This window comes from Pyrgilauda ruficollis, unplaced genomic scaffold, assembly GCF_017590135.1.
Source record: "Pyrgilauda ruficollis isolate IOZ18807 unplaced genomic scaffold, ASM1759013v1 scaffold5, whole genome shotgun sequence".
NCBI classification, from domain to species: Eukaryota; Metazoa; Chordata; class Aves; order Passeriformes; family Passeridae; genus Pyrgilauda; species Pyrgilauda ruficollis.
This window is the reverse complement of record NW_024526599.1, coordinates 1,264,038-1,276,619: the sequence shown is the minus strand read 5'-3', so window position 1 is coordinate 1,276,619 and position 12,582 is coordinate 1,264,038. Positions and strand designations below refer to the sequence as shown.

General features: G+C 40.0%; 1 protein-coding gene across 1 annotated transcript in view; it reads right to left on the bottom strand.

The window, feature by feature from the left end:
* MCUB (mitochondrial calcium uniporter dominant negative subunit beta) overlaps positions 1-12,582 on the bottom strand; it is a 46,970-nt gene that overhangs the window by 8,239 nt on the left and 26,149 nt on the right. Inside the window, exon 2 of the mRNA XM_041480114.1 lies at positions 182-257. Within this exon, the coding sequence (XP_041336048.1) occupies positions 182-257 (76 nt within the window). The remainder of the gene's footprint in view (positions 1-181; positions 258-12,582) is intronic.

Below are 12,582 nucleotides of genomic sequence, written 5' to 3'. Positions count from 1 at the left end.
CACAGGATAAACAAGAAAAATTACACAAAGCATTTCTAGATTTAAAAAAATAATATATTATTTATACTTCTGGAAGATATATATGAAACCATGTAGCTATTGTTATCTCCTAGGCTCATAAAATAAATTAAAAGCTTGTAGAGACTGATGAAAAGGGGGAAAAGTTGCTGTGGAAGCTTACCATCAGATGGCACCAGCGTGCTGTAAGGCGCTCCTTCCCGGCCCCTCCAACCTCCGGTGTGCCTCCAGAGCCCCACCTGCAGCACGGACACAAGGAAACTTGCCTTAGAATAGTCAGGATGCAAAGTGTACCTGGTTAAAGGCAGCACCCAGCCTGTCATGGTGATCTGTTTCCGTGTGATCTGACATCAGAGGCATCTGCCTGAAGAAAAACCCCTTACTTGGCAATTCTATGTAAAAGGTGAAACCATCCTTATAGAAAGCATGATGTTTGCTAAAGGTATTACGGTATTGCCCATAGAAAAACTTTCTGTCTGTTGTGGTTTAATTAACTCAAGGAAAAAAGAGAAGGGGAAGAAAAGAAAGGAAAAAATTTGCCGTGTTTCTGAAGTGCTTCATGCAACTCTTGCAATAAAACCTCTTCTCTCCCCACAAAACAGCCTCTTGAAAAACCTGTACTTCATGGCGCCTAAAGGCAGAATTCCACAGTGTAACTTCCAACAGAGGGCACGGCTTCAGTGAAGACTCACTGCTGAATCGTGAATAACAACCACAAATAAAATAGTAAGGGACTGAGGTCACTACCTGTTGCTTCATAGTTATATACTGTATACCAACAGCTGGCTGTTGAGATTTGTGCTGCTAAAGGACAATAACAACAATACAGCTTGAAGATCTTTTATGTTTTAAATATGAATGGCTGTTTCAACTGCACGCTGAGAGATGCTGACGCAAATACCACTGTGCTCTGGTATGACACTGAAGGAGGCACAGCCAGATGCAGTGAGTATCCTCTCTGCCCTGGGACAGCGATGACAGCGGGTTTTTGAACCTGCAGGGTTACATGCCAAAGCTTGCCCCTTCCAGAGCCACTGGTGAGAACCATCTTCAACAGTCATATCAAAACACAGAAGACAAACTGCTCTGATCAGACCCATTACTTGAAGCTGTACACCCAGGCTGTGGAAAGTGGAATGTCCTTTGCACCCACAGCTAATCCCCCTGCACAAGGAGAGAGACAATTTTATTGCAGTGATTCCACAGAGCAGATGTTATTGCTACAAACTAAGAGTAACAGGTAAAAGAAGGGAAATCACATCCCTGACCAAGCCAGTTACAAAAACCACACACGGGCTGGACCAAGGCCTGGGATTTGAAATATGATAGCTGGGGAAGGTGGAAAACAATGAGATGATAAGGATCGATTTTCCCCTGGTGAGCTTTATAGCTCATCTTTCTGAAGGCAAAAACATTTCAGAGTCTGCAAGATAATATTCTTTGACAAGGCAGGAAAACAAAACTGTAAATGCACAAGGCCCTGACTATTCAATATGCCAAACACTGCTCACCACATTCACATGATTTATTTGTTTTTAAAGAAATACAGCCTTGGCTGTCTGGAGAGAAATATGCTATCAGGTTAAATAAAAAAGTCATCTCTAAATGTATCTGTGTGTTTCGAAGATGCTGACACTGCCCTAACTTTTTACCTGGAACAAGCACTTTTCAGGATTTAAAGAAAGTAAGTAATTCTAGGTGTTTTCAACACTGAGAAATCTGTGTGTTGTAATCTTCAGAGATCAAAGACAGTCAGAAACCTAGACCGAACAGCAGAATATCTTAAACACAAAAGTAATGCTCAAAGAAAGGTAGACAGTAGGAGAACAGGAATGCTGACAGCCACCCAGAGCTAAGGATGCATGTCCTTCTGGAGCAGAGCAAGAGACCTTCACTGGAGCCAGGCAGGACACACCCAGCTCACCAGTTCTCACCCCATTTGCAGGGGGCACCCACAAAACATTTAGGAACACACAGCCTACAGCAGGGAGACAGCCCTCGGAACAGGATCTGCTTTGGAACAGCATGCAGGAAAACTCAATGGCTTTGAACACAACAGCAACTCGTTTCTTCATGGGGAAATAAAGGGATAAAAAGGAACTAATTTTATTATATACATTTAATGTGTAACTTTGCAATCAATATCTAAATACTTATCATCCAACATGCTCCAGGCAATGAACTGCAACCTGCCTTTATTTGAAGGTCACCAAAATTCCCAACAAAAGTAATGAATTATATACTTATTAAAGAAACAATGCATTCAACAATTAATGCAAATTAAATATATTAATATATCAATTTAAAATACTTATTAAATCACATTTATTGAAATAAGATCGTTACAGTAGTTCATTCTATTTTTCTTTAGATTTTGACATTACCATTCATGATCCACTGAAGGAATCTCTATATACTGGAGCTGTTCTGGTTTGGGTTTTTTTTAGATTGTGTCTAAATGCAGAGCACCCCTTAAAATCACCTGCAAAGAATAAGGAAAACAAAAGCCATAGACCCATGGAGTTTAACTAATTTCCAAATAATTTACTCTTTCCATATTAGCTCTAGGCTGACGAATTGAGAAGCATGAAGGGCTGGGTTAACTCTCTCCTTCTGTTTCCGGATTTAAATCTCCACTTCCAGTGAAGTTATTAAACCTTGTGCACTACAGCCAAATCACTGTGCTCCTTTTGAGATGCTTGGAATAACCCCTATCCTACCCCTGGAAAAGAAATGTTAGTCAGCAAGCGTTGCAGCTACAAGGAAGACTTGAACTAGGGGACCAAAGCAAAAGGACTGCCCTCATAACATCATCAGTGAGAGCTGAAACAGGAGTATGTGCCCTGAATTAACTGCATCACAACCTCTGAGATACTGTAAGGAGCACAGCATACTACTGATAACTCTTCTATATGCCAGTCCGTGCCTCTTGGCTAATTCCTCTAACCTCACAAAGGCTAAGCAAGCTATTCTACAGCTTTCTGCAATTTGCACACACATGTGGCAGGACATCTGGCTAGAACACCTCTAACACAACCACAATTATGTTCAGGAGTCAAAGGCTGATAAACAGCATTTAGCTGTGAAACACCCCTTCCTCCTCAGCTATACCTGCAAAATATATATATAATGCAAAATACATGGGAGCAGCAGTTGGCCTCATCTCTTCATTCAATTCAAGGCAAGGACCCTTCGGGGAGTGAAAACTCTTAAGAATTTAAGGCATAGAGTGTTAACTGTGATAAAAATAATCCAACATATCCTGTTAAAAATACCGGTTGGTATAAAACAGGAAATATGTATACAATGTAAAGATGTACTTCCTCTGTTAAGGGCACCTCTGGTCTCTAACAACAGAGAAGCTTCCACTGTACAAGTCAAGAGTGGAAATTTCAACATTTTTCTGGTGGTTTACAGAAAAGTTTTAGGGACTAATGAAGCATCATTACTGAGCTGGAAAACCAGGCAGCCAGACATGAGGAGTGGGAGAGACTGGAATAGAAATACTGTATTTTTCACTTTTGAGAGTGGCAAATGACTGAACCTACCTACACTGCAGTTTCTGGAGCTAGCAGTTCCAAATAATCTACCTCTTATGATTTTGAGTGATTGTTCCTGCAAACTTAAGCTCAAATTCACTTGTGACCAGTTATGCCTAAGAAATTGGTGTCATTACCAGTATGTGAGGCAACATGAAGTATCTGATGTTCCTCAGCACTACAAATAGTATGCATGCATATAGCAACCTCACCAGGAACCATAACTTCTGTTCTGCAGAACATTATAATGTGGGTGGGAAGAGAGAGAGCCTAGAAATAAAATATTTTTTGCACAAGAAAGTCATCTTGAATATGGAATTCTACAAAAAGATGTTATTGGGACACTTTCTGATAACCCTTTCTGAATTATTGTTTACTTAAGTTTGACTTACCATACCAAAATATTGTAACAAATCTGAATCAAAATGCAGCTAGCCAGCAATCATATTTTTGAAATTTTTGTCCTTGCTTATATGCACCTTGGAAAATATCGTAGTTTTTGTTATTTCAACAGCAATAAAAAATGTAACATTCCTTCAACATTTGAGTCCCCAGTAATTTGCATTTATTAGAGAAAGAACTAAAAAAGAGTCAACTCAACTCTGTCTGCCCTCTTCCTGAAGGGACATGCAATACTACAAAGTGAAATACTATATTCCTTCAGTGTGAGACCCTTTTGAGACTGCCTCAAGTCAAACTCATGAGTAGTCTTCATAAAAAATAATGCAGACTGTTATGTGAATGGCCTCCCACATTCTCATTTCCTTTTCTCTGAGGCAATGATAAGAATCAGATATTGAAAAGCTCAATAATAAAATGCCCTACTCCACAAAGCACAAGCATTTTACCCTTAATTACACTGCAGCAAAACACATTCTAATTAAAACCTATCTTGCAGTGTGCTTTTCCATAGTAAGATAGTGCTACAGGCAGAAGAGGAGAGCTCAGTTATTGCCTGGAGTCCTTGTCCAACACCTGATAGAGCTCCCTCCACACAGCTACTGAAAAGGACTGCAGGAAAGGAGCAAGAAGAGACAATTCATGGGAGAAACTAGTAGTTGCAATGCCCAAGAATTAATTTTGGGGCCTTTTTTTCCCCTGAGTGTCACCAGACTTAAGCCAACATTCTCAGTATGCATTGCTCTCCTCTTGCGCTGATCTCACCCAGTTTGTGGAGCAGAGTGCAGGACAAGTCACCTCCCTGGATGCTGCCTGCTTGGAAGGGAAGGGGAAACAGGGCAGGTATCTGTTAGCACCATTCAGTGAAGGCATGTGCTATAAACAGCTGTGTATATTTTCCATAGTGACTTACATGTTTTTCTGACAAACACACTTAGAAGTTCCCTGCAGATGAATGATGTTGGCTTCTGTCTGATTCTTTGAGGGAAACCAACCGAGATTGATTAATTACAGACTAACAATCTGTAGTTTCAGAATAATCTACAGACATTTAAGAATGGTTTAAAACCAAGGGAAAGGAGGAAAAAAAGCAAGTGCTGCCACAGTCTACTGAGTGTGCAGATCATGCGCAACCAAGCTAACCAAAAATGAATCATTCTTCCTATCAAGTTTACAAGAAGTACACATAAGGTATTTCCCTTTTTAAAATGAGTCATTAAGGCCATTTTGGAGATATCTGTTATTTAATTTCTGTGCTGATTTTGTAAGCAATCCTACATGATCAGGAAAATAAGACATATGGAGCCCTAACAACCACCTACAGTCATCTTACAAGTGCCCATTTGAGATACGGATTTTTCCCTTCTTAACTTTTCATTTGTCTCTTCTTACACTTAAAGGGTTGTCATTGTTTCTTCACTGGTCCCAGAACTGATTTAGATGATCGTGCAACAACAGCCTCAATGCAAACAGCAGCTTCAGAGCACATCGCTCTGATTTAGCCATCACTCAGATTTCTGGAAGCCCAACTTAAATTAAACAAATAAAATCCTTGTAACAGACACATCACTCATTCTGTCGTAACACCCCTATACCAATACACCAGTTTCAGCCAGGGAAGATACTTTTGACACCTGGGAGTATTCAAGATACATTTCCCTTTCTCAGGACAGAAAAACAAAAAGATTTTTTTTATTTTCCTGAGAGACAGCTTTCCTGTCTCAAATGGACCATGCAGTGAATATCTTTTCCCAGCTGTTCCACAAGGCACTGTACAAACTACACTGCAACATTTATATTTCAATCCTTTCAATGCAGCTAATTTGAAATCTGCAATATTTTTAACCCCTTCCTCAGTACAAATTAACTTTAAAAGAAGTACCCAGCAGGTCTCTTCCAGCAAAGCAGTAGTTTCAACATGAGTATGTACATTCCAGTGACCTTGAAGAAGCAAGAGCAATACAGGATTCACATGGCTTTTCCTCAAAACTCACTTGCCTTACAGCACTGTTAAAACCCAATGAAAATTTTGGTTTCATGTGCCCATTATTTTTTGTGCCTTTATCATCCCTGCTGATCTTTCATTTCCTGCTTCTGCTCAGATTCCAAGAACAGCTGCCACCAGTTTTAATCAGCCAAACATTACCAATGACCAAAATGACAGCTATGATAAGAAGTACATCGAGGCAACTGGCCACCAAGAACCCCTTTTATGAAGGTCCAGCAGGTCAAACCCACCACTGCAGAGCAGATTTTCCTGGAAGACCTTCCACCTGATCTCCTGCTGAGCAGGTGTGCATCTTCCTGCTGCATTCTGCTCCCTCACTACTCCTTCGTGCTCTCTCACCCACTCCCTGCCCTCATGCACACCCCACTCCACTGGGTGCATGCATGTAGGGGAGAGAATCCATTGTGCAACAGGGGCAGAGGTCCCTCTTCTTGAGATGTATCTCACTGAGGTCATCTGACTCTACACCAGGCACCTGTGGATGGAGAGCTCTAGCGAAGCACCAGGATTTGCATCCACATCCGTTTTACAAGCCACAAAAAGAGATGCTGAAAAAACTGACATTTAAATCAGGCTGAAATTAAGCCTCACCCTCCTTTAACCAAAAGTTTGATTTCAGTGACTCCTCACTGCAAAGAAGCAACACCAGAAGTGCTGAGGAGATGAGAAGGATGAACATCAGCTGACAGCATCTGCCTGCAGTGTCTTCTGGGGACTACTCTGAAGGTACAGACATTCCCCCTTTTCAAAATAAGCCCATGTCCAAAACAGTGTAAAAACAGGCCTAAAACCAAGACAGCTGTGCAAGCCAAGGGCATTTTTAGGAGCAACACCATTGTGTCTTATTATTTTATCAAACTTTTTTCTTCTCTTCCTACAAAGAAAAGCAAATCTTAAATCTCTTCCGAGTCTAAAGTTTTACATTACTGGAAATATTGCATCTTCATCCCGTTTCAATGAAGTCTGATTGTCTGAAAGCTGCTGTTCTTCCTAATTAACCTCATTTTCAGAGGGAAAGATAGGATGCAACACCTAAAAGGTAGTCTGCAAATCAGACAGGGCTAAGAATTTGAGAGGGAGGGATTATAGCATGAAAACATATTTGTGCTTTATCAAAAGCAAGCCTACGTCCAAGAGCTGTACCATCTGTTCCCCTGAACAGTCTAGGTTAAAAAATTAATGTGTCAGCACAGACAGGATTTTTAATTTGTCCCACAGAACAGATCTTTGCTCTTGTGCCTTCTTTTGGGAAGGCACGCTGATCTGGGAAATGTTGGAAAACTTTAAGAGTAACAAGAGTGATTTTGTTTTCAAAAATACACTTATATTTTATTAGATAAGAAAATGGGCTTGCTGAAGATTTTCTTACAAAGGTCTTAGAAAAACTGTATCTTAATGTACACAGCTGCTTTCATGTTTCTTAGAAAGAAAAAAAAAAATTGCTCAAACTCTTCTCCAGGAATAACATTATTTGTTCAAACTGCCAGATAAGAAAAACTTTGTTTAAATTTCAGCTGAAATGAGAGAATAAGAGACACAAGGATGCAAAGTTAGATGAATACACTTGCATGTTTATGAAAGTTACAGCCAAGTCTTCCTTTTCTCCCACAGAACTTTTCACACTGGAACACTGAGCAGGTTGTAGCACGCAGGAAAAAGATGATGTAACTCAGAAAATGGAACTGCTTATCAACACTTTCATTTATAATGGACATTTCTATTTACAACATAAATATAACCCTGTTCCTCCTCCCCACAACTCGACAATACTGGGTTTTCATATACCTACAAGGATGTACGTCTCTTTCAGGGGCATTCTTTCCCCAGGCTTTTCTTTAGTCAATGCAGATTTCAAAAGCCTTAAGGTATTTACGGCTTGGCTAATAAAGAAGAGACTGCTTGGAAAGTTTGACTGACTCAAGGCTTAGAATTAGTATCTGATAGATGTGAGTGAAAAGTCAGTCACAATTACCAGCAGTGACAGTTTTCACCCAGCTTTTCAGCAAGCTTTCTAGCAGGTAACACACTTCAGAATCGCTCCCCAAACTGATCTTGGAAAAGGAACCAGCTGAGCAGCTGCTGAAACGCGCCAGGCAAGGAAAGCTGGCAGTTCACCGCATCCCCGCCACTCCTCACCCAGCCACCTCTCCAGCAAAGGGTTTCTATCTCTCTCCTGCTGGGGATGTTTCCCATCTAGTCCACACCCCCAAGGTCTCCCCCAGGGTCCAACCACAAGCCACGAAAAACCACAATACCCTGCAAAATCAAAGCAACCATCTCTCTTGTTCATTGTATCGCCTCTTTTCTTCCACTTCCTGAAACTTAACTGCACATTCTATGGAGTAGCAGAGAAACTTTGCTCTCTTGAAGAGCATTTTCCACAGCCAGCAATTTCTCCTGCCCAAACACCAACACCCCAAAGGCAGAACTTTTTTTTTGCAATGCAGACTGTTAATTATTATTTGGAGGGACAGGGAAATGTTAGGGATCAAATCTAGGACAAATGAGAACAGTAACAGTCTGTGTCTGGCTTAGTCACACCTAGATTTGCTCTAAATTATACTGGGACTATCTGGTGTTGCACGATTAGAGAGGTTTATCCTTTTTCTCCTGCCACAACAATTCCAAAAATGTGTTGTCTATGTCATTATTCTAAAATAGCACATCATATATTGACAGTTTTAGAAACCATCATATTTCCTTTTTTTTTCTTTAAAGGTCTGCAATAAGACTAGCCTAAACACTTAAGAACTCATGTTTTTTGCAGGCAGCTGTAAACAGGTACCTTTCCAAAGGGAAAACACATATTTCTTCTGATTGCTTATCTAAAAAAAAAAAAAAAAAAAGAAAAAAAAGTAGGAGTACAACAACAAAACAACTGACAGGCTAGATCAAATCACATGTCTTTCTCTCTTAGTAGCTGGCATTAGGATGTAGATATAGTGATCTGTATCCTTTATAACAGATAGTTATAAAGAAATTCCAAAATGGAACTTAGTTTATATTCCAGCTTTATATGCTGCTGCACTCCTGTGGATGCTCAAATTACTTGCATGGAGTACAGAACACACTTTTCACCCTTGTTAAAAAATAACCCATGAAAACAAAGGCACAAGAACTGAAGTAAACAGAGAATCATATTACTTTCCCTTTTGATAGCTTCTAATGAATAATGTTATTTAAAACATCTGGGGCAGACACTGTGAGAACATCCACAGTGAGCAACCAACTGCAAACTTAACATCACAACTTCACAGAAACTTCAACAGATGGTATCAGAAACCTCAGAGCTGCCATTTAATAGAGCCTGAGAGCAGAAACATAACGAATGTTATAAATCAGACAAAACCAAAGGAAGAAAACATTTCTAAGGAATAAGATCAAAGGGGCAACTAAAAACACACCAGTTTCAAGAGCTTCCAGCCTTCATGCACACTTTGCAGAGCAGTTACAACAAACTGGGCTTAGCAACACCAACACTTTAGAGAAGACAACAACCTCGTTCAAAGTCCTTATCAGAAATCTACATTAACAGTTTTAAAACCATGAAATTCATCTAGCAGGCAAGCTTAAAACCATCTATTTATTTTCTTGAAAGAGAGCTTTGCTGGGAGAAGTAGTTTCAAGAGCATTTCTGACAGAAAAGTAGCCACAGCAGAGGTACCTAGGAAACTCAACCACTCCGGCATGAAACACAAACATGCTGCCAAAAGTGCAGGGGTCTTGCTAGCCCAATAGTTCAGCAAAGGTCCCAATGAGCATGTATGTTCCTGGCACTTCATGACTTGTGTCTAAAGATCCATCACTCCCAAATCCTTGTGGACTGAGGTCTGAACATTGCCATTCCCAAAGAGACACAACAAAATGTTGTCAAGTGTCAAAAAGGAAATATTTTTGCCTCATTTTAAAAATTATTTTGGAACTCTATTCTCCCACTGTCATTCAAGAAGCTTTTTAAATCTAAAACTGTCAAATGGCTGTGGCTTTGGTGATACTACTCACTTCCATGTTTCAGCTGTTGGCATCAATGTTTTAGAAACATAATTTAGCTGAAGCAGTGACTGAGTGAACTCATTTGCAACACCAAATCCATCATAAACAGATTTTTACCTTCTTCCTGCAGGAGTAAAAGCACGAAGCATACAGACAGCAATGACATTTTGAAATCAACAACCAGTACTGGCTGTGATACACTGAGCTACTGTTCTGACCTTCAGTTTTACTCTGTACAACATGCTTGCACATTTATCCCTTTCTACAGAGCAGGCAAAGCGAACAAAAAATGGAAGTTTTCCTGTAGAGGTTTCTAGTGCTTTTTTCTAAAGCTTACTATCACAAGAAAAACAATCACAAGCAGTACAGGAAGATGAAAGGCTTTGCGTGCCCCAGATGGACCAGAACCTGTGTTCCGATGTGCCTGCTGTGCCTCCCAGGAGGGAAGTGAGCAAAACTGCATGTTAGCTGCTCCCTTTTCACCCCAGAGCCTTTGAACTCCAGCCAATTAAGAGCTGTTCTATTTCCTCTTCCTCTATTCATGCATTCAGGACATGTATCTGAAAGACTAATGCAATAGGCAGGGCTAGAATCTGGATCTTCTGAATGCCAGGTTTACCATGTGTTTTTAGGATTTTATCACTACAGCAAACAAGAATTTGATGCCACACAGAGCAAGCAGGCAGTAGCCCAAAGCTGTTGCTCTTTTTCTCCTCAAGCCTGTACTAACACAAATATATATGTTGGATGTAGTCATCTTGTCTTCCAACACATGCAGATTGCTGTAACAGTGATTGTAAGGCAGAACCTCTTACCCAGCTTCATCTTTGGGATACATTTAAATGCAGGTGCCATCTATGAATCAGACTCCTGCAGAGAGCAGAACCTCTAGCCTGCAGCACTGACAGGTTATGGTGGCAAGTTTCCTCTAAGGTACCTCCAATAAATCCTCTCAGGCTGTTAGTTAATAAAGTTAAAACAGAGTTTTGTCCCTAGTCTTGCTCCAAATTGAGTGGAAGCATCTTATTCAGGGAACGTACTACTAGAGGAAAATACTAGAAAAGATGTTTTATAAATAAATCCCACAGAATACTCTACATCAGGTTGAAATGTTTATAGCCTGTACACCAGAACAAGTCACAACACTGTCCCAGAACATGAACGGTCTGTGGTCACTCTATCTTCACCTCACTCCCAACACCCACCCAAACTCACCCAGGAATTCTATGTAAAGTCCAATTTCAAATAACTTAGAATTGTGGTTTTTGACACACACATCATTAATGCTTTATAGTCAGAACAAGCAGTACTACATACTTGCATTCCAAGGACCTGAAAACCGCTCAGTTCTTAATCTTGATCTAAAATTTAACACAGGATCACCGGAAAATTAAAGTTATTCCTTCCCTCTGTTACACAAATGTGTATATGCAAAGAGATTTCCTAGCAGGAAAATATTCTGCCACTGTATTTTGACATTAAGTATCACAGAATATCAAGTCTGTCTAATTTTGTAAAGCATTATATATATCCAGTTTATGAAGAAAAAAAAAAGGTTGAGGGAAGCCAACAGATGTTCTAACATGTTGCATCAAACTTCTCTTGAAACAGCAGAGAAATTCATCCCTAAAACACTAACACAGACGGACAACCTGTATTTTTGATACACCAACCAAACCACCTTACTGGAAAGCTGTTAACTGTAAATTGGAATAAAGTATGTATAAATGGAATTCAAAATTACACTTAGTCATTAAAAATTATGGATCCTGTTCCTCCCTTGTATCAGCTTTGATCTGAAGGAATCTAAAGGAAGATGTAGAGTACAGGTTTGTATCACAAGCTCCAAGAACTCCTTGTTCTGAAGAAATCTGAAGTGTCTTCACAGCACTAACAGCTTTTTAAATCCATTAGCAAGGCAGGTCTGTGTTATCTCTCTCATTAACTGGCACTTCTGAATTTCCAAGTGACCTAGTGAATTTTCCAGGTGAAGTTTCTCAGTTCATCAGGGGCAATTCAAAGCCTTACTAAGATAGGAAAAACCCCTATAATTAATGTCCCACCTGAAGGCAGGAGTATTATGTAGACTTATGAATGACCTGGTTTGGTTTTGGGTTTATTTTTGGTAGTGTGGTTTCCTAGAGGAAGGAGAAACACAATCACACCACATGTCTGCCCACTAAAGTCAGTTTCCAGTAAGATTTAAGATCATTTAATTATGCAGCTTACCAGCCACTCAGAAACAGTTAACAAGTGCTCCAAGACCCAACAGCCTGCATTGCCTCTACTGGGACACATGATACTTTAGCACATTAGGGATGTTAATTTTAAATTAAATATGATTAGAGAGGTTACTCAAAGCTGACATTTAATATCTGCTCACTCCTGACTGCACGCTTGTCACCCTGCACCATCAGAACAAGAGGAAGGAGCAATGCTCTCCAGGAGCAAGGCTGAGCTATTCCACCTTGGTGTGTTTACCCAGTACCTTCTAACAACAATTAATTTGTATGTAAAATAGTTTTAACATGTTTTTCTGTGCATGTGGACAGAAGTACCCCCAGCCAAACAAAAACCACTTTCCACCTGTAAATCCCTATCAGTGAGGGAAGATTCATCTTCCAC